We start from the raw sequence: 23,678 nt of genomic DNA, 5'->3' as shown, positions 1-23,678 counted from the left end.
GACTAACAGTGAATACACTTGAACATCTACATTTATGGTAAGTGTACGCAACTGTACTTTTAACGCACAGAAATGTGTGGAAAACATGCTTCTTGTAATATTTGGCTGAGTCTTTTTTTTTTCATTTAGATGTTCGATTACTGCTCAACAATGACAACTTACTCAGGGAAGGGGCAGCGCAGTAAGTATTATAATTGTTATTGATGTTCAGTAATGGTAGCCTTAGACAAGTTTGTCAGAGCTTCTCAGAGACCAGTGGTGTGCACACAAGAGTTTATCTAAGTAATTCAAACTTTCACTTTAATGTGTTTTTTTTTATGTAGAGTGTTTGCAGTACGTGCTTTTGTGTGTCTGTGATGGTCATCATTAGACAGTGTCACAGAAGCCTAAGTTATTTGGTATGTATCCTGCCAAGTATCAAACTAGCTAGTTTTCAAAACTTTAGGGCATCTTCCGTATACCCTAATTGACTGTAGAGCTCAAGGAAAGTGGTATAAAGGCAGGGGATATGGGTCCAGAATCTCAGAACTTTCTTGCTGTTGAGGCTTGCGCTCTGTGTTGACTTTGAAAGATTGACGGTCAGCCAAGTGTTTCACAAAGTTGAGCAGAAAAATTCCCCATTATGGACTTCCATTTTCTGTTTATTTTCTGTTTATATTCTGTCCATTTTTTTTCTTCTGGACAGGGCACAGGTGTTAGGGTGATTTGACAAGTTTCTCTTATTTCCTCAAGTCCTAAGTTTTAAGTCTTGGGAAGACAGGGATTTTAAAGCTCTTTTAGCCTTTTGTCAGCACCTGTTTCAGTCATGTGATGGGTATGAATCCTCTCTCTTGCCTTGAGGAATCCTCCCAGTTCACAAGAAAAGAAAAGTTGCAAGTCTTTGCCTTGGCCATTGGTGAGACCCTCCACTGTGGCCATAATCTGGTTCCTTGGATCACGCATCATTTTCTCTTGGTCCCTGTGGTACTTCTGCTTGGGGCACTTCTTAAAGAATAATAGACAGGCAGATCTTCTGTAGGCATTTAGCTGTCCTTATCTGGTGTGGGAGAACCAGTCCTGATGTTCGTGTTTCACTGTTGCAGTCCTAACTAATGGGTTATCCGTCTCCCGGTAGCCCTCGATTGGCCAGAATACCAACGGTAAGTAAATATGATATCGACTGTTGTCTGTTGTAAGGGACGTCCGATACAAAAGGAGGCAGCCGACGTCACTTCCTCAGTCTTCCTTGCCGTGAAGCCCAAAGCAGAAGCATTTCTGCACGAGTGCTGGTCGGCAGTTTAACCTTTTTGGTTTCTGACTAGTCAACTACAGCTTAGTACCCCATTGAGGATCCTCTTTTCTTGCCTTAACGTATGTCAGAAAAAGTCAATTGTCTTACCTGTGGAAAGCGGATTCCCCACAGAGATTTTCATTCCTTTTGTATTATTTGTTTAGGCCTTGACCACGACGTTCCTAATTGTGACTTTTATGCTTCTTTTAATCCGCTTACTATTCATAGTCAGGCTAAGCTTTTAGCGAAGCATTTTGAAGTGTGGCCTAAGTTTGTCGGTATGACATCCGCTGGTCTTCAGGCTTCGGATATCCCTAAGAAGCGGAAGGACAAGGACCGCGACAGGGTTCAGAAAGTCAAGCCTTCAGATGATATTAAGTTGGTCGTCAGTCCTGCGGTAGCCAGTGAGGTGCCTTTGCAGCCCCTGCAGTCCACGGATTTTCAACCGCAGGCCTCGGTTGAGACCATTTCAGAGTCCCTCTGGCCACCGGCTTCCATTTTGTCTTCTGACCTTCCGCCGGTTGCCTCTTCAGCTGGATCTGGAGCCGCTAAGCTTGCTCTGGTGTTTGAGGCCTCTGTTCGGACAGCAAGCTCATACTGACAACCTCTGCCACTACGGCAGTTGCCAGTCCTCCAGAGTCCTTCAGACTTGCAGGTAAATCTTCCAGTCATAAGCCTGTGAGGAAACAGCTTCAAGTTTTCTTTTGTTCCCCTCATTCTCAGATTTTTTTTCTCCTTTTGAGGATTCAGATGCAGAGGAATCCATTCCTTCTGCTTCTCCTCCAGAGGATTTTTCTTTTGGTGATACTTTGAATACTCTCAGGGAGCATTTTAAATCGGAAAGTCAGGATTATCCCCAATCTAAGAAAAGGGTCAGGGAGTTTTTGGATTTGCCTCAGCATAAGCCTCTGGCTATTCCTCCAGTGTTGGAAGTGGTTGATGTTTTTCTGGAAAATTCCTCGCCTCCAAATTCAGTTCCTCCTGCTGCCAGGAAACCTGACAGGTACTGTAGAGTCACTGATTCTCATTTGTTTCTTTTTAGGAATCCGTTAGCTGACCCAAAGGTTATTTCTCAAGGGCCTAAAGGAGTTAAGACCACTGTTACCGAGATTTTTATTCCTTCCTACAGGGAATTTAGGAACCTAGATAGGTGGGGTAAAAAAGTTTATACCTTTGCCACGCTTGCTATTGGGTCTACTAATTACCTTTTTCATATGCTTAAGTATCAGCAGCACACCTTGGAGGCTATAAAGTCAAAGATTGCAAGTGTGCCTCATTTGGTAGAGAGTAAGGATATGCAGGATTTGCTGAATTCTGCCACTCTTGTCAAACATTCTTTACATTGTGGTTTTGACATTCTAGAAGCCTCCTGCAGGGCTACAGCTACTGGATCTGTTCTCAGAAGGCATGCTTGGCTCAGGGAGCAGCCCCTTCCAGAGCCTGTCAAGTCTAAGCTTTTAGATGTACCTTTACATAAGGACAGCAAAGCAGAGGAAGTGCTCAGAATGATGGAGGATAAGGCCAAGTCTATGCTAACAGTTAAAGACTTTCTGCAAATTCAACTTCCTCGTTTCAGCAGGAATTCGCCTTCTAAGAGTTGGATGTTTCCTGATATCATCAGACAGAACAGATCTAGGACTAGAGGTTACAAATCTTCTAGGGGACAGGTGGCTGCCCTTCAAAGGTCTAAGCGTTGACATGCTTCCACTTCCAAGACTGGCAGTTCTAAGCCTACATGTCAGTCCAAATATTTTCAATGACTCTGTCCAACTTCTGCCTGTTCCTGCTTGCTTGGAGAATACTTTAGGGGGAAGGTTGGCCTTTTTTGCAAATGTCTGGGCCACCATCATGGACGACAAATGGGTACTCAGATTTGTATCCTTAGGTCACAGGTTTTCTTTCCACACCTTTCCAGTACCCAAAGGATTCACGGACGCTCCTCCAAACCAAAGGGCAGAAGTAGAAAAGCAAATTTTGTCTCTGTTACATCTGGGTGCAATAGAATCAGTTCCAGCTCAGCAGGTAGGCCAGGGCTTCTATTCCAGACTTTTCATAGTTCCAAAAAAAGAAGGCACCTGGCATCCTATCCTAGATCTATCCATTCTGAACTATTTCTTGGTAATTCCAAAGTTCAAAATGTTCACTCTGCATCAGTTGCTACCAGTGTTAGGGACTCCTGGCTAGTAACTTTGGTTTTCAAAGTAGCTTATCTGCACATCCCTATCGGGGAAAGTTGCAGGCAGTACCTTCGTTTCAGAGTGGGCAAGCAACATTATCAGTTCTCTATGCTGCCCTTTGGCTTATCTACTGCTCCCAGAGTTTTCACGAAGTGCTTAGCTCCAGTCATTGCTTTTTGCAGGCAGAAGAAAATTCAGATTTATCCATACTTGGACGACCGTCTGATTCAAGCAAATTCTCAAGAACAGCTGTTAAAGGATCTGGAATTTGTAAAGACACTTCTCTCCTCTCTTCTCTGGGTTACACTCTCAACGTGGAAAAATAAAAAATGGTTTTATCCAAGGAGATAACATTCCTGGGAGCGAGTCTGAACACAGCCGCACAGATGATGTTTCTCACCCAAGTGAAGCAGGCAACTCTTTCAGTTTACTTCAAGGAATTGGCAAGCTTGTCCCAGCTCTCTGCAAGGAAATAGCTCCAAGCTCTGGGATTCATGGCATCTTGTATTCTCATGATTCCATATTCAAGACTGCATACGAGGAAATTGCAGTGGTACCTCAAGAACATTTGGTGTGAACACACAGAGGACCTGGATGTGATGATTCCTCTGCTTCCATCTCTTCAGGTGGAGATGTCGTTCAAGGATGCAACTGCAGTCCTGACATATGGGTTGTCCTGCCTCAGGCAGCCCTTCGGTCGGCCGGATTCCAAAGTCTGGGTCCGGCGTCGGCTGATGTCGCCCTTTCCCCAATGTCAGAGCACCTGGGGTATAAAAGCATCAGCCGACGCCATCTTCTTCCATCTTTCTTGCCGCGCGGCGCCCGAAGCAGAAGCAGTTCGCAAGTGCCAGTCGACCAGCTCCTGTGTTTTCAGCTACTGAAGTCTTCAAAAAAGCTAAGTACCCCATTGGGGACCTTTTCTTGCCTCAGCCGATGTCAGATAAAACTGTAAAAGTTAATAATTGTTTAACTTGTGGGAAACAAATACCTCATAAGGATTTCCACTCTTACTGCTTACCCTGCCTAGGCCCAGAACACAACGTCTCGGCCTGTACAGCTTGTGCTTCTTTCAATAAACGCGCACTTAGGCGTCGGGCAGAGTTTGCACAAGATTATTTGGGGGAAGATTTCTGTTATATCATGCCGTCGGAGCTACCGACAGCACATTTACCTAAAAAACGGAAGGATAAGGACCGACACCCGCGGTCCGCGGTCTCGGCCGACACCACGCTTAGGACTACCACGAGTGTCTCTGTCTCTTCTGAGCCGGTTTTACAACCGCTACAGACCGATGACACTGCCCCACCGGTTACTTCGGTACCAGAGGCCAGCTCTGTGCCGGTTTCTGTTCTCCCCTCTGAGACCGTAGCCCAGGATATGTCTGACACCATTTCAGTGGATAAGACTCCTCCAGCACGCGGGGCTGCCAGGCCTCCAGTGTCTATGTCCATTAAGGCCTACACACGTGCTAAGGCTGCCAAACAGGCTAAGTCTCTCCCTCCAAGATCTGTTTCTCTGGGATCCACTTCTTGTTCTCAAATTTTAAGTTTAGCTGAGGACCTTATTTCTTTAATTAGGGATTCTCAGCCACATCCAGACAGAGGCTCTCAGCCGCCTTCTGACAAGAGGCCTAGGGTTGAGCAGGTAGAGCCCCAGTCCTCCGATGAGGCCTCAGGTGATTCTGCACATTCAGACTACCAGGAGGAGGCCTTCCCAGCCTACGAGGATTCTGATGCGGAGGAATCCATTCCCTCTGCTTCTCCTCCTGAGGAGTTTTCCTTTGGGGAAACGCTTCATTCCATGAGGGAGCACTTCAAATGACAAGGCCAAGAATACTCAGATTCTAGGAAAAGGTTAAGGGAATTTTTAAAGCTACCTCAACATAGACCCTTAGCTATTCCTCCAGTTTTAAATGTTTTAGATGATGTGTACTTAGAATCTAGTGTTTCCCCCGACTCCCTCCCCCCTGCTCCTGTCAAGCCAGACAGGTACTACAGGGTCCCAGACACACATCAATTTCTGTACAAGGGCCATACTGCTGACCCTGAAACCATTTCTCAGGGGCCAAAAGGGGTTTCCTCCACTACTGCTAAGAACCCACTTCCTTCGGAAAGAGATTCTAGGGCTTTAGAAAGGTGGGGCAAGAAAGTATATACATCTTCCACCCTTTCTATGCGAGCATTAAATTGTCAATTTCATATGATTCAGTATCAGGAATACATGTTGGATGACTTGCAAAAGAAATTGGCTTCCCCTGAACCATTAGATAGAAAGGGGTTACAGGAATTGGTTCATAATACTCAGCAGGTTAGCAACCATTTCCTTCAGTGTGGATATGATGCATTGGAAACTTCATGTAGAGCAGCAATGACAGGTGCGGTCATACGCAGACATGCCTGGTTAAAGGAACAAACATTGCCAGACCATGTGAAAATTAAGCTTTTGGACGCACCACTAGAGAAACGGAAGCTATTTGGTGCTACTGCACAAGAGGTCTTAAAGAAAATAGAGGAAAAGGCAAAATCAGTGCAAACAGTCAAAGATTTCCTCCAGGTACAGCCTCCAAGATTCAGCAGGAATTGGCCTTCTAAGCATTGGTCCTTTCCAGACACAGACAAATTTTAAAGAGGCAAAAACAGACGTGGCAGAGGTAGAGGGCAAACTCGAGGCTCCTACAGAGGACGTCAGTGGCAGCCTCCGACCCAGAGAGGTGGGGCAGGACCTTCCACTGCTCCGCAGGGACAATCTCAATGACTTGACTTTGACTCCGCCATCCAGGGCTCAATTAGAAGCACCTTTGGGCGGAAAATTATCTTTATTCTCACAAAATTGGCACAATATTACAAGGGACAAATGGATACTGGACATAATAGACAAAGGATACAGATTCCATTTTCATACACTACCAACAAGACATGGCAGGCCAAACCTGTCACCAAATCAAAGGGCAGAGGCACTCAAACAAATAACAAACCTACTTCAAATAAGAGCAATAGAAAAGGTTCCTTCTGCAGAACAAGCCCAAGGATTTTATTCAAGACTCTTACCTTGTTCCAAGAAAAGAAAACCAATGGAGACCGATTCTGGACTTGTCCGCACTGAATACTTACCTTATTGTGCCAAAATTCAAAATGCTGACTTTACAGCAACTCCTTCTCATGCTGGCAAGGGGTCTTGGCTGGTAACTGTGGACCTCAAGGAGGCATACCTGCATGTCCCAATCAGACATAGTTGCAGAAGATACCTCAGATTTCTTGCAGGCTCAGAGCATTATCCATTCTCAGCATTGCCCTTTGGCTTATCTACTGCGCCCAGAGTGTTCACGAAATGCCTGGCATCAGTAATTGCACATTGCAGACTTCAGGGGATACAAATATACCCTTACCTGGACGACTGCCTTATACAAGCGGACAGTCAACAAGCCTTGTTAAAAAACTTGGACTATGTCATTCACCTACTGCAGGCCTTGGGATACACAGTCAATATTCAGAAATCACCGCCAACCAGGGCTCAATTGGAAGCACCTTTGGGTGGAAAGCTCTCTTTATTCTCAGAAAATTGGCACAGTATTACAAGGGACAAATGGACACTACAAATAATAGACAAAGGATACAGGTTCCATTTCCACACATTACCAAAAAGAAAAGGCATGCCAGACCTGCCACCGAATCGAAGGGCAGAGGCTTTAGAACAAATCTCCAGCTTAAAGCAAATGAAAGCTATAGAAAAGGTTCCTCTCTCAGAACAAGGCCAGGGATTTTATTCCAGACTGTTCCTTGTTCCAAGAAAAGAAAAGCGATGGAGGCCTATTCTCGATTTGTCCGCACTGAATACTTATCTCATTGTGCCAAAGTTCAAAATGCTGACTCTACAGCAGCTCCTTCCCATGCTGGGCAAGGGATCTTGGCTGGTAACTCTAGACCTCAAGGAGGCATACCTGCATGTCCCTATCAGACAAAGTTGCAGAAGACACCTCAGATTTCTTACAGGGTCAGAGCATTATCAATTCTCAGCATTGCCCTTTGGCTCATCTACTGTGCCCAGAGTATTCACGAAATGCCTGGCATCAGTAATTGCACACTGCAGACTTCAGGGGATTCAAATATACCCATATCTGGACGACTGCCTTATACAAGCGGACAGCCAGCAAACTTTGGTGAAACATTTGAATTATGCCATCCACCTACTTCAGGCCTTGGGTTATACAGTCAACTTTCACAAATCAAGACTTGTTCCATCCCAAAGAATAACTTTTCTGGGTGCAAATCTAGATACAACCACCCAAATGGCCTTCCTCACAGAAGAAAAACAAAGTCAACTACCAGATTACTTCAACAATCTGACAAGACAAACCCAACTGACTGCAAGGAAAATCCTGCAGGCCCTAGGTTACATGGCTTCTTGCATCCTTCTGATTCTGCAAGCAAGACTACATATGAGGAAACTACAATTGTACCTAAGGAGTTTATGGACTCAGCACAGTCACAGCCTGGAAACTTTGATACCACTCATTCCATGCCTTCAAAAGGAATTTCATTGGTGGGCTCAAGCAAGCCAGTCAAACAGAGGTCTGCCTTTCAACAAACCAGTAGCCTGCCAAACCATTACAACAGACGCTTCAGACCATGGATGGGGAGCGCACATGGAGGGCAGGTGCATTCAAGGTCTATGGTCACAGAAAGAGATACGCATGCACATAAACCAAAAGGAAATGCTGGCAGTGATACATGCAGTCGAAGCGTTCAAACCCTTTCTGCATCAAGGCCATCTGCTTATAAGAACAGACAACACCACGGTTATGTGGTACATAAACAAGCAAGGAGGCACCCATTCCTATCCTCTTTGCAGGCTGGCAATGAATCTATGGGAACTTTCCTTGAAACTCAATATACAGCTACAATCCCAGTTTGTGCCAGGGAAAGACAATATACTGGCGGACAGCTTAAGCAGAAATATCATGGATGCACACGAATGGATGCTGCACCCAGACATCTTTCTACAGATAACACAATCATGGGGAAGGCCGGACATAGATCTTTTTGCCTCCCCCCACAATCACCAACTGAAGAAATTCTGCTCAAGGACATACCACCCACAAGCATGGAAAGTGGACACCCCCTCTTTCAGCTGGAGAACTCTAACAGTGTATGCATTTCCCCTCTCCCATTAATGACCAAGGTTTTACTGAAGATCAGGACAGAGCAGCCAAAAGTGATTCTGATAGCTCCAGACTGGCCAAGACAGCACTGGTACCCACTGTTAAAGAGCATGTCACGCACGAAACCATGGCCTCTCCCTTTATGGCCACTTCTACTGACACAGCACAATTACAAAACTCTGCATTCCAACCTGAAAACCTTGCAGCTAGCAGCCTGGAAAAATACCTTGACTCCTCCTCAGCATAAGCTATCCCAGAGAGTGAAAGATATTATTATGGAAGCTCGACGGCCTTCCACAAGAAAAGCATATTCAGCAAAATGGAAAAGATTTCACATTTGGAACACCACAAAGGGCCAGGATGCGACAGTGATGAACATGGCACATATTCTGGAATACTTGGCAGAAATGTTCCACACTGGTTTGTCTTACTCTTCCATTAAAGTTCATGCTTCAGCAATTTCAGTAGAGTACAATACTGATCCACCTGTCTTCTCTCATCCTCTCCTAAGACAGTTTCTAAGAGGAATCAAAAACATCAAGCCTCCGGAAACCACCTCTACCTACTTGGGACCTTAACTTCGTGTTGGAAAAACTAACACTGCCTCCCTTTGAACCAGCAGCATCTGCAGAACTACAGTTCCTGTTTTGGAAGACTGCCTTTCTTCTGGCCATAACCTCAGCAAGAAGAGCATCTGAGTTACAGGCCCTTATGGCAATACAGCTGTTTCTTATTTTTCATCAGGACAGAGTTTCATTATGAACCAATCCTACATTTATGCCAAAGGTGGTATCCAGGGTTTCATTAAACCAAGCTATTCACTTGCCTACCTTCTTTCCAAATCCACAAAACAAAGGGGAGAAACTTCTGCACACCCTGGACATACACAGATAGCTGCGCTACTATTTGGACAGAACTAAAAGTTACAGAAAGACTGACCAGCTGTTGGTAGCATATGCTGCTGGTACACAAGGGAAAGCAATTTCCAAACAGACAATTTCAAAATGGATAGGGAATTGCATTCGTTTCTGTTACTCCTTTCATGGAAAAACTGTGCCAGCTAACATTGGACCTCATTCCACGAGAGCCACAGCCACCTCCACAGCCTTCTTAAGAGAGGTGGCTACCAAGGACATTTTAGAAGCTGCTACATGGAGCTCCGTGCATACATTTGCCAAGCATTACAATTTACCTTTATATTCCAGATCCAGAGCAGACTTTGCTACGGCAGTCCTGCAGGGGATTTTAGCTACACCATCCTTTGCATAGTACCTCCACCCCCAGATTGGCTATGGTATTCTACCCATATGTGATGACTGCAGATGCATCCTTGAAGGACATAGTACAGTTTTGTACCTACCATAAATGTAGATGTCCGATAGGTATGCATCTGCAGTCAGGTTTACCTCCCTCCTTCCCCTCTGTGGTATTTCTTGGGTACTTACCCCTCTCATAGCTAGCTGGGGGGATCTATTATGGTGTATTTGTTTTTATATTACTGTGCATGTTTGGATTTTTAAATGCATCTTTCCAAATTTAGCCTTCCTTAGAGGGCACCTGGCATCTGGGGCAAGAAAAACTGAGGAAGATGGCGTCGGCTGATGCTTTTATACCCCAGGTGCTCTGACGTAGGGGAAGGTGCGACATCAGCCGACGCCGGACCCAGACTTTGGAATCCGGCCGACCGAAGGGCTGCCTGAGGCAGGACAACCCATATGTGATGACTGCAGATGCATACCTATCGGACATCTAAATTTATGGTAGGTACAAAACTGTACTTTTGTTTTGTTTGCCTATTTTCTTGGAGACAAATAAGTATACAAATCTATCCTTACTTGGACGACTGTCTCATTCAAGCAGAGAACAAGGACATTCTTCTTCAGCATCTGGCATTTGTGAAAAGGCTTCTAACATGCCTAGGGGTACACAATAAACAAAAAGAAATCACAACTGGTACCCTCTCAAAAGATAACATTCCTGGGTGCAAGCTTGAATGCAACTGCCCAGATGGCTTTCCTCATGCCAGACAGACAAAGGCAACTGACTTCTTACTTCAAACTGATGGCAACAAAAACCCAGTTATCTGCAAGACAAACTCTGCAGGCTTTGGGGTTCATGGCATCCTGCATTCTACTGATTCCATATGCAAGACTGCATATGAGGAAACTACAGTGGTACCTAAAAGGTTTATGGAGTCAACATTGTCGCAGTCTGGAAACAATGATTCCTCTCATTCCCTGCCTACAGCAGGAGTTTCTATGGTGGGCAAAGGCATGTCACCAAAACATGGGACGGGCTTTCACTCTACCCCCTGCCAGCCAAACCTTAACAGCAGACGCATCAGATTATGCATGGGGGGCCCACCTGGCGGGAAGATGCATTCAGGGCATGTGGACCCCGAAACAAATGCATCTGCATATCAACCAAAAAGAGAGGTTAGCTGTTCAAAATGCCCTTATAGCATTCAAGGACTTACTTCATCCAGGACAACTACTGATAAAGATGGACAACACCACAGTTATGTGGTACATAAACAAGCAGGTGGGCACGCACTCGTATCCCCTTTGCAGACTAGCCATGGCACTGTGGGACATAACCTTGACTTACCAAGTACATCTTCAAGCTCAATTCCTGCCAGTAAAACAAAATACTCTGGCAGACTATTTAAGCAGAAACCTTATGGACCCTCACGAGTGGAAACTAGATCCACAAGCCTTCAGCATGATAACAAAGAAATGGGGGAGCCCGGACATAGACCTGTTTGCCTCCCCTCGGAATTATAGACTGGAAACATTCTGCACAAGGACTTATCACAGACAAGCATGGAAAGTGGATGCCCTATCCTTCAGTTGGAAAAACCTATCGGTTTATGGCTTTCTTCCTCTGCCTCTTCTTCCCAAGGTCCTACTAAAGGTCAGACAAGAAAAACCAAAGATGATACTAATTGCCCCGGACTGGCCCCGCCAATACTGGTACCCAATCCTAAGGAATATGTCTCAATTCCCAGCTTGGTACTTGCCTCAGATACCTCACTTACTGTCCCAGCAAAACAATCAGATTCTGCACAATCAGCTCCAAACACACTGAACCTGGCAGCATGGCTGATCATGTAGTTATTCAAACAACACCTTTCAGTAAAGCTGTGATGGATGTCATTTTGGTAGCCAGAAAGCCTAGTACTAGAAAATTTTATGCTGATAAATGGAAGAGATTCTGTGCTTGGAGCCATGCACAAGGAACTGACACAGCAGAGCCAAATATTCCTCCGATTTTATAATACTTGACTGAGATGCTTGACAAAGGCATATTTTTTTCATCAATAAAAATCCATGCCTTTGCCATCTCGGCTCATTACAACACAGAGCCACCAATCTTTTCTCATCCTTTTACTAAAGCAATATCTTGGAGGGGCCAAAAATTTAAGTCCTCCCAGAAGATCACCACTTACTGCATGGGACCTCAATTATGTGTTGGAAAAGCTCACCCTGCCTCCATCTGAACCAGCTGCTACTGCAGATCTAAAGTTCTTATCATGGAAAACAGCTCTGCTCCTGGCAATTACTTCAGCAAGAAGGGTGTCAGAGCTACAGGCCCTCATGGCTGTGGAGCCTTTTATCATATTTTACCCAGACAGGGTGTCCCTCAGGACCAATCCTTCATTTATACCTAATGTGGTTTCCAGTGTGGCTCTTAACCAAACTCTGCCAACCTTTTATCCAAATCTGCAGAACAAGGGGGAGCAGATTCTGCATTCCTTGGACATACATAGACAACTAAGATTCTACTTGAGCAGGACTAAAGCTCTAAGAAAAACTGAGCAGTTACTAGTGACATTTGCTGCAGGATCAGAGGGAAAGGGTATTTCAAAGCAGACTGTTTCAAAGTGCATAAGCCACTGCATTCGTTTCTGCTACTTACACCATGGCAAACCGGTGCCCAAGGGCATTAGGTCTCATTCCACCAGAGCTGCAGCTACATCAGCAGCTTTTCTCAGAGGGGTACCAACCAAAGACATTCTAGAGGCTGCTACTTGGAGTTCTATTCACACTTTTACAAAGCATTATCATTTGCCTATCTAGTCTAAGTCCAGGGCAGGCTTTGCCACTGCAGTTCTGCAGGGCCTTTTAGCCACCCCTAATGCAGTTTAGCTCCAGCCTGCCATCCATAGCTTTGGGATTCTACCCAAAGGTAATGACTGCAACAGTGAAACACGAAGAACATGGTACAGTTGTGTACACTTACCATAAATGTAGATGTTCGAGTGTATTCATTGTTGCAGTCCAGGTTACTCGTCCGCCATCCCCCTTTTATTCTGAAGTTAGTCTTTCTTTCATTGTCTTTTACAGCCTTTGTGGTGTATTTGCTTGTAGATGAAGGAAAGTTTGTATTGTGGCATGTAAATATAACTTGTATATATATTTTTGCTACCCATTTGGGGGGCACCTGACATCTGGGACAAGAAAAACTAAAGAAAATGGCGTCGGCTGCCTGTTTTATACCCCTGACGACCTGACGTCATGGAAGAGGAGACAGCAACCAATGCAGGACCCAAGACTTTGGAATTCAGACCGACTGAGGGAAACCTGCCAGCAGATTACCCAAATGTAGGGCAAACTGCCAGCAGATTACCCAAATGTAATGACTGCAACAGTGAATACACTCTAACATCTACATTTATGGTAAGTGTACACAACTGTACTTTACTTTCTATGTGGTGCCATAGTGCACTAGATCCTTCTTTAGCAGGACTACCTTTCATCCTCAAATAATGTGAGCTACTGTGTTCAGGTTTGGCATATACTTCCTATTAAAGTGTAATGGTCAGGCATTTCAGCTGGTCTAATAATGGTCCCACCCCTTTTTATGTTTTGAAGTTAAACCGTTCTTAAAAGGCTCCCTTTGCATCAGGTCATCTAGAAAATTTGATGTTCATTGTGTTACACTGCTGCAGTCATCACACTTGGGTTATCTGCCTTCAGGCGGTCCTGCAGTCAGCCCGAGTTCCAAAGCCTTGGTCTGGCGTCGGTTGCTGTCGCTTCTTCCCTGACGTCAGTGCGACAGGGGTATAAGAGGCAGCCAACGCCATTTTCCCCAGTCTTTCTTGCCGCGCGGTGCCCGAAGCAGAAGCAATTCGCAAGTGCCGGTCGGCCGACTCCTGAGATTTTCAAATCGAATTTCAGACTGAAGTCTTCAATAAAGCTAAGTACCCCATTGGGGAACCTTTTCTTGCCTCAGTCCGATGTCAGAAAAAGTTAATAATTGCATTTCTTGTGGGAAGCAAATACCTCATAAGGATTTTCATTCTTATTGTATCCCTTGCCCAAATACCTCATAAGGATTTTCATTCTTATTGTATCCCTTGCCTAGGCCCAGACCACGACGTCCCAGGTGGTCGGTTTTGTGCTAGGTTTAACAAACAAACTATTAAACGCCGGTTTGATTTCGCCCGACATTATTTTGGTAGAAAATTTTAATTATACCATGCCGTCGGAGCAACTGATGACCGGGATGCATAAAAAGCGCAAAGATAAGGACAGGCAGCCGAGACTCAAACCAGACACTGAGGCCTCTGCTAGGCCAGTCGCCAGTTCTCCGGTTTTCAGTGAGGCGCCTACGCAGCCCCTGACTACCACTGATGTAGAACCCCAGCCTGCATCTGACTCCCAAGCGGAAATTGCAGTGTCTCCAGAGCCTTTGTCTGTTGGCCCTTCTGACTCAATGGCTGAAGGGGATTCCAGTGCAGTTGAAAGGCCGTCAGTTGCTGAAGGTGTCTTCAGACCGACTACACTTACTATTAAATCCTTTGCAAAACTGAAAACTCCATTAAAAGTAAGGAAGCCTGTACAGCAGTCTCTAGTGCAAGGCCCCATACCTAAGAAACAGATGCTTAAGATGGCCGAAGACTTAATTACCCTAATCAGGGGTTCCCATCCCCCACCTGACAAAAGGCCTGGACAGGAGGAGGACTACGCTTCCTCTGACCAGGTTTCCATTACCTCAGATTCTTCTGAGGAACAGGAGTACTCTTTTTCTCCCTTATGAAGACTCTGATGCTGAAGAGTCTATTCCTTCAGCATCTCCCCCAGAAAACTACTCTTTTGGGGAAACTTTACATACCATGAGGGAACATTTCTACTGGGAAGGCCAGGATTACTCTGATTCTAAGAAAAGGCTCCGAGAGTTCCTCTTACTACCCCAACACAGAACCCTTGCTATTCCACCTGTGTTATACATTGTGGATGATGTTTATTCAGAATCTAGCTTTAACCCAGATTCATTACCTCCTGCACCAGCCAAACTAGACGGATACTACAGAGTCCCTGACTCACATAAATTCCTATATAAAAGCCCTGTTGCTGACCCAGAAACCATTTCCCAGGGTCCCAAAGGGGTTAAAGCCTCTATTGCTAAAAATCCTGTACCGTCTGAAAGGGATTCTAGAGCACTAGACAGATGGGGAAAGAAAGTATGTACCTCAGCTACTCTAGCTGTGAGGGCCTTAAATTGCCAGTTTCACATGCTCAAATATCAACAATATTTGATGTCTCAGTTAAAACAAAAAATGAGCACACATACAGAGCAGCCTGATTACAAGGAAATGCAAGATTTGTTGCATGCAGCAGAACAAGTGGGAAAACCTACTTTGTAATGTGGATTTGATTCATTGGAAGCCTCTTGCAGAGCAGCTGTAACAGGGTCTGTCATTTGTAGGCATGCTTGGTTAAAAGAACAAACTTTACCTGATCATGTTAAAGCAAAGTTATTGGATGCACCCTTACAGCAGGATGTTTTATTTGGTGTGAAACAGAAGAGGTTTTAAAGAAAATGGAGGATAAGGAAAAATCTATGCAGACGGTCAAGGATTTTTTACAGGTTCAACTCCCTCGTTTCAGCAGAAATTGACCAACCAAAAACTGGTCCTTTCCAACTTCTGACAGACCACAGAGGAGCAAATACAGATGCCCAAGGGGCAGAGGTCAGCCACAAGGCTCTTACAAGCCACGACAATGGGGTGCCACAACCCAGAAAGGAGGAGAAGACAGGTCTCAAACTATCAGAAGACAATCACAATGACTTACCCCTCAGACTGCCAAGCAAATCACTCTTGGCAGCTCCCTTGGGAGCAAAACTTGCACTTTTTGCAGACAATTGGCACATCACAAAAGACAAATGGGTCCTAAATATTGTAACTCAAGGATACAGGTTCCACTTTCACACTTTACCAAGGATAAAAGGAATGCCAAACCTGCCATCAAATCAACGGGCAGAGGCTCAAAGACAAATTACAGCACTCCTGGACATGAGAGCCATTCAGCAGGTTCCTACACAGGAGCAAGGACAAGGATTTTACTCAAGGCTCTTTCTGGTTCCCCGAAAGGACAAAGCCTGGAGACCCATTCTGGACCTTTCAATTCTAAACACATACCTGGAAGTACCCAAATTCAAGATGCTCACGCTACAGCAACTTCTTCCCATGCTGGGCAAGAAGGCTTGGCTAGTAACGTTGTCCCTCAAGGAGGCATACCTGCATGTCCCTATCAGACAAAATTGCAGAAGATACCTCCGATTTATAGCAGGTACAACTCATTACCAATTCTCCGCACTGCCCTTTGGCTTATCTACTGCGCCCAGGGTTTTCACAAAATGCCTGGCACCAGTAATTGCATACTACAGACAAAGAGGAATCCAAATATATCCATACCTGGACGACTGCCTTATTCAAGCAGACAGCAAGGACATTCTTTTAAAACATCTGGCGTTTGTAAAAAAAAAAAAAAAACCTGCTAAGTTGCCTAGGGTACACAGTAAACGAGAAGAAGTCAAAACTAGTGCCCTCACAAGACATAATATTCCTGGGTGCCAGCTTAAATACAACGACCCAGATGGCTTATCTCATGCCAGACAAGCAAGGACAACTGACTCGATACTTCAAAATGATGGCAACAAAGACCCAACTCCCTGCAAGAAAAATTCTGCAGGCCTTGGGATTCATGGCATCTTGCATACTACTAATACCATATGCCAAACTGCATATGAGGAAATTACAATGGTACCTGAAAAGAGTATGGACTCAACACAGCCACAGCTTGGAAACAATAATACCACTAATTCCCTGCCTTCAACAGGAGTTTCTATGGTGGGCTCAGGCATGTCACCTCAACAAGGGTCAGCCTTTCACCTTGCCCACAGCCAGGCAAACAATGACAACAGATGCATCGGATTACGCCTGGGGAGCACACATGGCAGGACAGTGTATTCAGGGCAAATGGTCTGCAAATCAAATGAATCTCCACATCAATCAAAAAGAGATGCTAGCTGTACAAAATGCCCTAACAGTTTCAAGGACCTCCTACATCCAGGACAACTTCTAATAAAGATGGATGACACCACAGTGATGTGGCACATAAACAAACAAGGGGCACACATTCCTACCCCCTATGCAGGCAAGCAGTGACCTTGTGGAACACAGCACTGACCTACCAAGTTCAACTACAAGCACAATTCCTGCCAGGAAAGAAAAATACATTGGCGGACAAACTAAGCAGAAATATCCTGGATCCTCACGAGTGGAAACTAGACCCACAAGTATTCACAATGATAACTCAAAAATGGGGGAGCCCAGACATAGATCTTTTTGCCTCCCCCCAAAACTACCAACTGTGAAAGTTTTGCACAAGGACATGCCACACACTAGCTTGGAAAGTGGGCGCCCTCTCATTCAGTTGGAAAACGGTAACAGTGTATGCCTTTCCTCCACTGCCTCTTCTGGCAAAGGTGCTGCTAAAAGCCAGATTAGAGAGGCCAGAAATGATGCTCATTGCTCCAGACTGGCCACGCCAACACTGGTATCCAATATTAAGGAACATGGCTCAAGGCCCACCATGGATTTTACCTCAAATTCCTCACCTGCTGACTCAGCAAAACAATCAGATTCTACACAGCCAGCTCAAGACTTTAAATCTGGCTGCATGGCAGATTATCTAAACAACCAGTCAACACCTCTCTACAGCTGTTATGGATGTCATTCTGGAGGTCAGGAGACCCAGCACCAGGAAAACCTACTCAGACAAATGGAAAAGATTCTGCGCCTGGAACCAGGCTAAAGGCCAAAATCCTCTTGTCCCAAATATTCCTCAGATTCTACCGTATTTAACTGAGATGTTGCACAAAGGCCTTTCCTTTTCATCTATAAAGATCCACGCTTCAGCTATTTCAGCTCATTACAACACAGATCCTCCTATTTTTTCACATCCTTTATTAAGACAGTACCTCAGAGGGGCTAAGAACATAAGACCGCCCCAAAGAGCACCAACACCAACTTGGGACTTCAATTTTGTTTTGGAAAAACTTACACTACCGCCCTCGAGCCAGCCTTTTTAGCTGATTTGCAATTTTTATCATGGAAAACTGCCCTGCTGCTAGCAATAACTTCAACACGAAGAGTCTCAGAGCTACAAAACCTAATGGCAGTGGAGCCTTTCATCATTTTTCATCAAGACAGAGTCTCTTTACGAACTAACCCTTCCTTTATACCAAAGGTAGTATCCAGTGTGGCTCTAAACCAAACCATTTGTTTACCCACCTTGTATCCAAACCCCCAGAATAAAGGGAAAAGGCTCCTACACTTTTTGGACATTCACAGGCAATTACATTTCTACTTGGATAAAACAAAGGTTTTCAGAAAATCTGATCAGCTCTTTGTATCGTATGCTGCAGGATCTCAAGGAAAGCCTATATCAAAACAGACCATTTCAAAATGGATAGGACATTATATCCGTTTCTGCTACACACACCATGGGAAACCTGTACCTGGTAACATTGGGCCTTATTCCACCAGGGCTACAACAACATCAGCAGCCTTCCTCAGAGGGGTACCAACCAAGGATATTTTGGAAGCTGCAACTTGGAGTTCAGTGCACACCTTCACCAAGCACTACCACTTACCTCTATACTCAAAAACCAGAGCTGGCTTTGCCACTGCAGTTTTGCAGGGCCTACTAGCTTCTCCAAACCCTGTTTAGTACCAACCGCCCAGCCTTAGCTTTGGGATTCAACCCAAGTGTGATGACTGCAGCAGTGTGACACGATGAACATAGTACAGTTTTGTATCTACCATAAATGTAGATGTTCGAGTGTTCACACTGCTGCAGTCCAGGTTACCCTCCCACCTTCCCCTCTTCTTTCCTAGGTTTTATCTATAGCTCCCTGTTTATACAATCTCTAAGATGTATTTCTATGTGGTGCATTTGCTTACAGCTGTAGCTATTGTTTTCTATTTCTATTTCTGTAATTTACTTAAGATTATGTATTGCCTTCCTATTTGGAGGCACCTGACATCTGGGGAAGAAAAACTGAAGAAAATGGCGTCAGCTGCCTCTTATTCCCCTGTCGCATTGACGTCAGGGAAGAAGCGACAGCAACTGATGCCAGACCAAGACTTTGGAACTCGGGCCGACTGCGGGGCTGCCTGACGGCAGATAACCCAAGTGTGATGACTGCAGCAGTGTGAACACTCGAACATCTACATTTATGGTAGGTACAAGACTGTACTTTCCTTCTCCATGAGACCTGAATTATGTCCTAGTAAACTTACCATTACCACCTCATGAACCTGCTGGTTTTGCATCCCAAAAATTCTCTTAATTTGAAAACAGTATTTCTTGTATCTTTAACCTCTGCAAAATGATTGCATTACAAGTCTTCATGTGTATTCCTTCCTTTTTGGCCTTTTATAAGGACTGGGTGGCTTTCAAGAATAACCTTTTTATGTGCCCAAGGTGGTCACTGAAATTTTTTTGAATGACTTTATATACCTTCTTGCATTTTCCTAATACTCAAAATACTGGGGAAAATGATTCTTCATTTGCTAGTTACACAGAGACTGCTAAGATTCTGTTGAGACAAGACTAAAAGCATTAGAAAGTCAGACTATTTCCTTTGAAGGCGAAAAAAACGGTGTTTTGCAGCCTTTAAACCATTTCTACTTGGATTTTCCCTAGCCATTTCTTCCTTTCTTTTCATGTGAAATCCCTCTAGGGTCACATTAAAACACATTCTGCAAGAGCTGTTTGTTATGGTACTTTTTCAAGGGTCTTGACACCAGATTGTTTTAGATGTAGCTTATACCTGATCTTCATACACACCTTTATAAAACATTACAAAATAGATTCATTTTCTAGATCAAAAACAGGATTTGCCAAAAAACATTTTTCAGGTTTTACTGTATTTCAGATGTCCTTCAAGGATGCATCTGCAGTCATCACATATGGGTTGTCCTGCCTCAGGCAGCCCTTCGGTCGGCCGGATTCCAAAGTCTGGGTCCGGCGTCGGCTGATGTCGCCCTTTCCCTGACGTCACAGCGCCTGGGGTATAAAAGCGTCAGCCGACGCCATCTTCCTCAGTCTTTCTTGCCGCGTGCTGCCCGAAGCAGAAGCAGTTTGCAAGTGCCGGTCGGCCAGCTCCTGTAATTCAGCTACCGAAGACTTCAAAAGCTAAGTACCCCGTTGGGGACTCTTTCTTGCCTCAGCCGATGTCAGATAAAGTTAATAATTGCTTAACTTGTGGGAAACAAATACCTCATAAGGATTTCCACTCTTACTGCCTCCCCTGCCTAGGCCCAGACCACGACGTCTCGGCCTGTTCAGCCTGTGCTTCCTTCAACCGACGCACTCTTAGACGTCGGGCGGGGTTTGCAGAGGAATTTTTTGCGGCTAGTTTTTCGTACAATATGCCGTCTGAGACTCTGACTTCACATTTAACAAAGAAACGGAAGGACAAGGACCGACACACGCGGGCCGTGGTTTCGGCTGAAACCACTGCCAGGCCTACCATGAGTGTCTCGGTCTCGGCTGAAACAGAGTCCTTGGTACTTCCGACCCCCGAAACTGCTCAACTGACAACCTCGGCCCCGGAGGCCCCTGCTGAGTCGGTTATTGAATTTCCTTCAGAAACTGGTGTCTTGGAATCTTCCGACACCATTCCTCTAGACAAAACTACACCAGCACGTGGTGCAGCCAGGCCTCCTGCATCCATGTCCATAAAGGCATTCACCAGGGCTAAAGCTGCTAAACACACAAAAGCTATGCCTCCCAGGGTTATTCATCAGGGAACCCACTACAAGTTCACAGATTCTAACTTTAGCAGAGGACCTTATTTCCTTAATTAGGGGCTCTCAACCTCCTCTAGACAAAAGGCCCAGGGTTGAGCCCTCTGATCCCCACTCCTCAGAGGAGGCCTCTGATGGCTCTGCTCTCTCGGACTACCAGGAGGAGGCTTTTTCGGCCTACGAGGATTCTGATGCAGAGGAATCGAGCCCCTCGGCCTCCCCTCCCGAAGAACTATCCTTCGGGGAGACCCTTCACACTGTGAGAGAGCATTTCAAATGGCAGGGCCAGGAATTCTCTGATTCCAGGAAAAGATTAAGAACTTTTCTGCATTTACCTCAGCATAGACCTTTGGCTATTCCTCCTGTTTTGAATGTCATTGATGATGTGTACTCTGAGTCTAGCATAACCCCTGACACTCTTCCTCCGGCCCCTGTCAAACCCGATAGGTACTACAGGGTCCCAGACTCACATCATTTTCTTTACAAGGCCCACTCTGCTGATCCAGAAACTATTTCCCAGGGCCCTGAAGGGGTTGCAGCTGCCACTTCTAAAAATCCACTCCCCTCTGAAAGGGAGTCCAGGGCTTTAGAGAGATGGGGTAAAAAAGTGTATACTTCTGCTACTCTTTCTATGAGGGCATTAAATTGTCAATTTCATATGATACAGTACCAAGAGTATATGTTAGATGAATTGCATAAGAAACTGTCTTCACCTGAACCCCTAGATCAAACAAATCACTTCAGGATCTGGTACATAACTCCCAGCAGGTTAGCAACCATTTCTTGCAGTGTGGTTATGATGCATTGGAAGCTTCATGTAGGTCAGCTATGACAGGTGCAGTCATACGTAGGCATGCTTGGCTGAAGGAACAATCTCTGCCAGACCATGTTAAAGCTAAGCTTCTGGATGCTCCACTGGAAAAACAAAAGTTATTTGGTCCACTGCTCAGGAGGTCTTAAAGAAATTTGAGGAAAAGGCAAAATCTGTACAAACAGTCAAAGATTTTCTACAAGTCCAACCACCAAGATTCAGCAGAAATTGGCCTACCAAGAATTGGTCCTTTCCGGACACAGAAAGATTTCAGAAAGGCAAGAACAGGCGTGCCAGAGGTAGAGGGCAAGCTAGAGGCTCCTACAGAGGACGTCAATGGCAGCCTCTCAACCAGAGAGGTAGTGCAGGACCTACAACTGCTGCACAAGGACAGACTCAATGACTTTGCTTTGACTCCGCCAACCAGGGCTCAATTAGAAGCACCTTTGGGCGGAAAGCTTGCTTTATTTTCACAAAATTGGCACAGTATTACAAGAGACAAATGGACACTGCAAATAATAGACAAAGGATACAGGTTCCATTTTCACACATTGCCAAAAAGAAAAGGCATGCCAGACCTGCCACCAAATCAAAGGGCAGAGGCTTTGAAACAAATCTCCAACTTAATGCAAATGAAAGCTATAGAAAGGGTTCCTCTTTCAGAACAAGGCCAAGGATTTTATTCCAGACTATTCCTTGTTCCAAGAAAAGAAAATCAATGGAGGCCTATTCTCGACTTGTCCGCACTGAATACTTATCTCATTGTGCCAAAATTCAAAATGCTGACTCTACAGCAACTCCTTCCCATGCTGGGCAAGGGGTCTTGGCTGGTGACTCTTGACCTCAAGGAGGCATACCTGCATGTCCCTATCAGACAAAGTTGCAGAAGACACCTCAGATTTCTTGCAGGTTCAGAGCATTATCAATTCTCAGCATTGCCCTTTGGCTTATCTACTGCGTTCAGAGTATTCACGAAATGCCTGGCATCAGTAATTGCGCACTGCAGACTTCAGGGGATTCAAATTTACCCATATCTGGATGACTGCTTTATACAAGCGGACAGCCAACAAACTTTGGTAAAGGACTTGAATTATACCATCCACCTACTGCAGGCCTTGGGATATACAGTCAACATTCACAAATCAAGACTTGTTCCATCCCAAAGAATAACTTTTCTGGGTGCGGATCTAGACACAACCACCCAGATGGCTTTTCTCACAGAAGAAAAACAAAGACAACTACCAGATTACTTCCAGAATCTGACAAAACAAACTCTGCTGACTGCAAGGAAAATCCTGCAGGCCCTGGGTTACATGGCATCTTGCATTCTTCTGATTCAGCAAGCAAGGCTGCATATGAGGAAACTACAATGGTACCCAAGGAGTTTATGGACTCAGCACAGTCACACCTTGGAAACTTTGATCCCACTCATTCCATGCCTCCAAAAGGAATTTCTGTGGTGGGCTCAAGCAAGCCAGTCAAACTGGGGTCTGCCCTTCAGCAAACCAATAGCCAGCCAAACCATTACAACGGATGCTTCAGACCACGGTTGGGGAGCACACATGGAGGGCAGATGTATTCAAGGACTATGGTCACAAAAGGAGCTACGCATGCACATAAACCAAAAGGAAATGCTGGCAGTGATACATGCAATCGAGGCCTTCAAACTCTTTCTGCATCAAGGCCACCTGCTAATAAGGACAGACAACACCACAGTTATGTGGTACATAAACAAGCAAGGAGGCACCCATTCCTACCCTCTTTGCAGACTGGCAATGAATCTATGGGAACTTTCCTTGAAACTCAATATAGAGCTGCAGTCCCAGTTTGTGCCAGGAAAAGACAATATACTGGCGGACAGCTTAAGCAGAAATATTATGGATGCACACGAATGGATGCTGCACCCAGACATCTTCCTACAGATAACACAATCATGGGGAAGGCCGGACATAGATCTTTTTGCCTCCCCCCGCAATCAGCTGAAGAAATTCTGCTCCAGGACATACCACCCACAAGCATGGAAAGTGGATGCCCTCTCTTTCAGCTGGAGAGCTCTAACAGTGTATGCATTTCCACCTCTTCCATTAATGACCAAGGTCTTACTGAAGATCAGGACAGAGCAGCCAAAAGTGATTCTGATAGCTCCGGACTGGCCA

At 45.1% G+C, this 23,678-nt stretch overlaps 1 protein-coding gene across 1 annotated transcript in view; it reads left to right on the top strand.

Moving 5' to 3' along the window:
• Positions 1 to 129: 129 nt before the first annotated feature.
• The window catches only part of CAPZA1 (capping actin protein of muscle Z-line subunit alpha 1), a gene marked incomplete at its 5' end in the record, with an annotated part of 284,137 nt that continues 260,588 nt past the window's right edge, over positions 130 to 23,678 (top strand). The window contains 1 exon segment of the mRNA XM_044076941.1: positions 130 to 181. Coding sequence (XP_043932876.1) covers positions 130 to 181 — 52 coding nt within the window.

Source organism: Protopterus annectens, chromosome 7.part0, assembly GCF_019279795.1.
Source record: "Protopterus annectens isolate FY-2018-M chromosome 7.part0, PAN1.0, whole genome shotgun sequence".
Classification (NCBI taxonomy): domain Eukaryota; kingdom Metazoa; phylum Chordata; order Ceratodontiformes; family Protopteridae; genus Protopterus; species Protopterus annectens.
The sequence above is the reverse complement of the archived record's forward strand: the minus strand, read 5'-3'. Positions and strand labels throughout refer to the sequence as shown.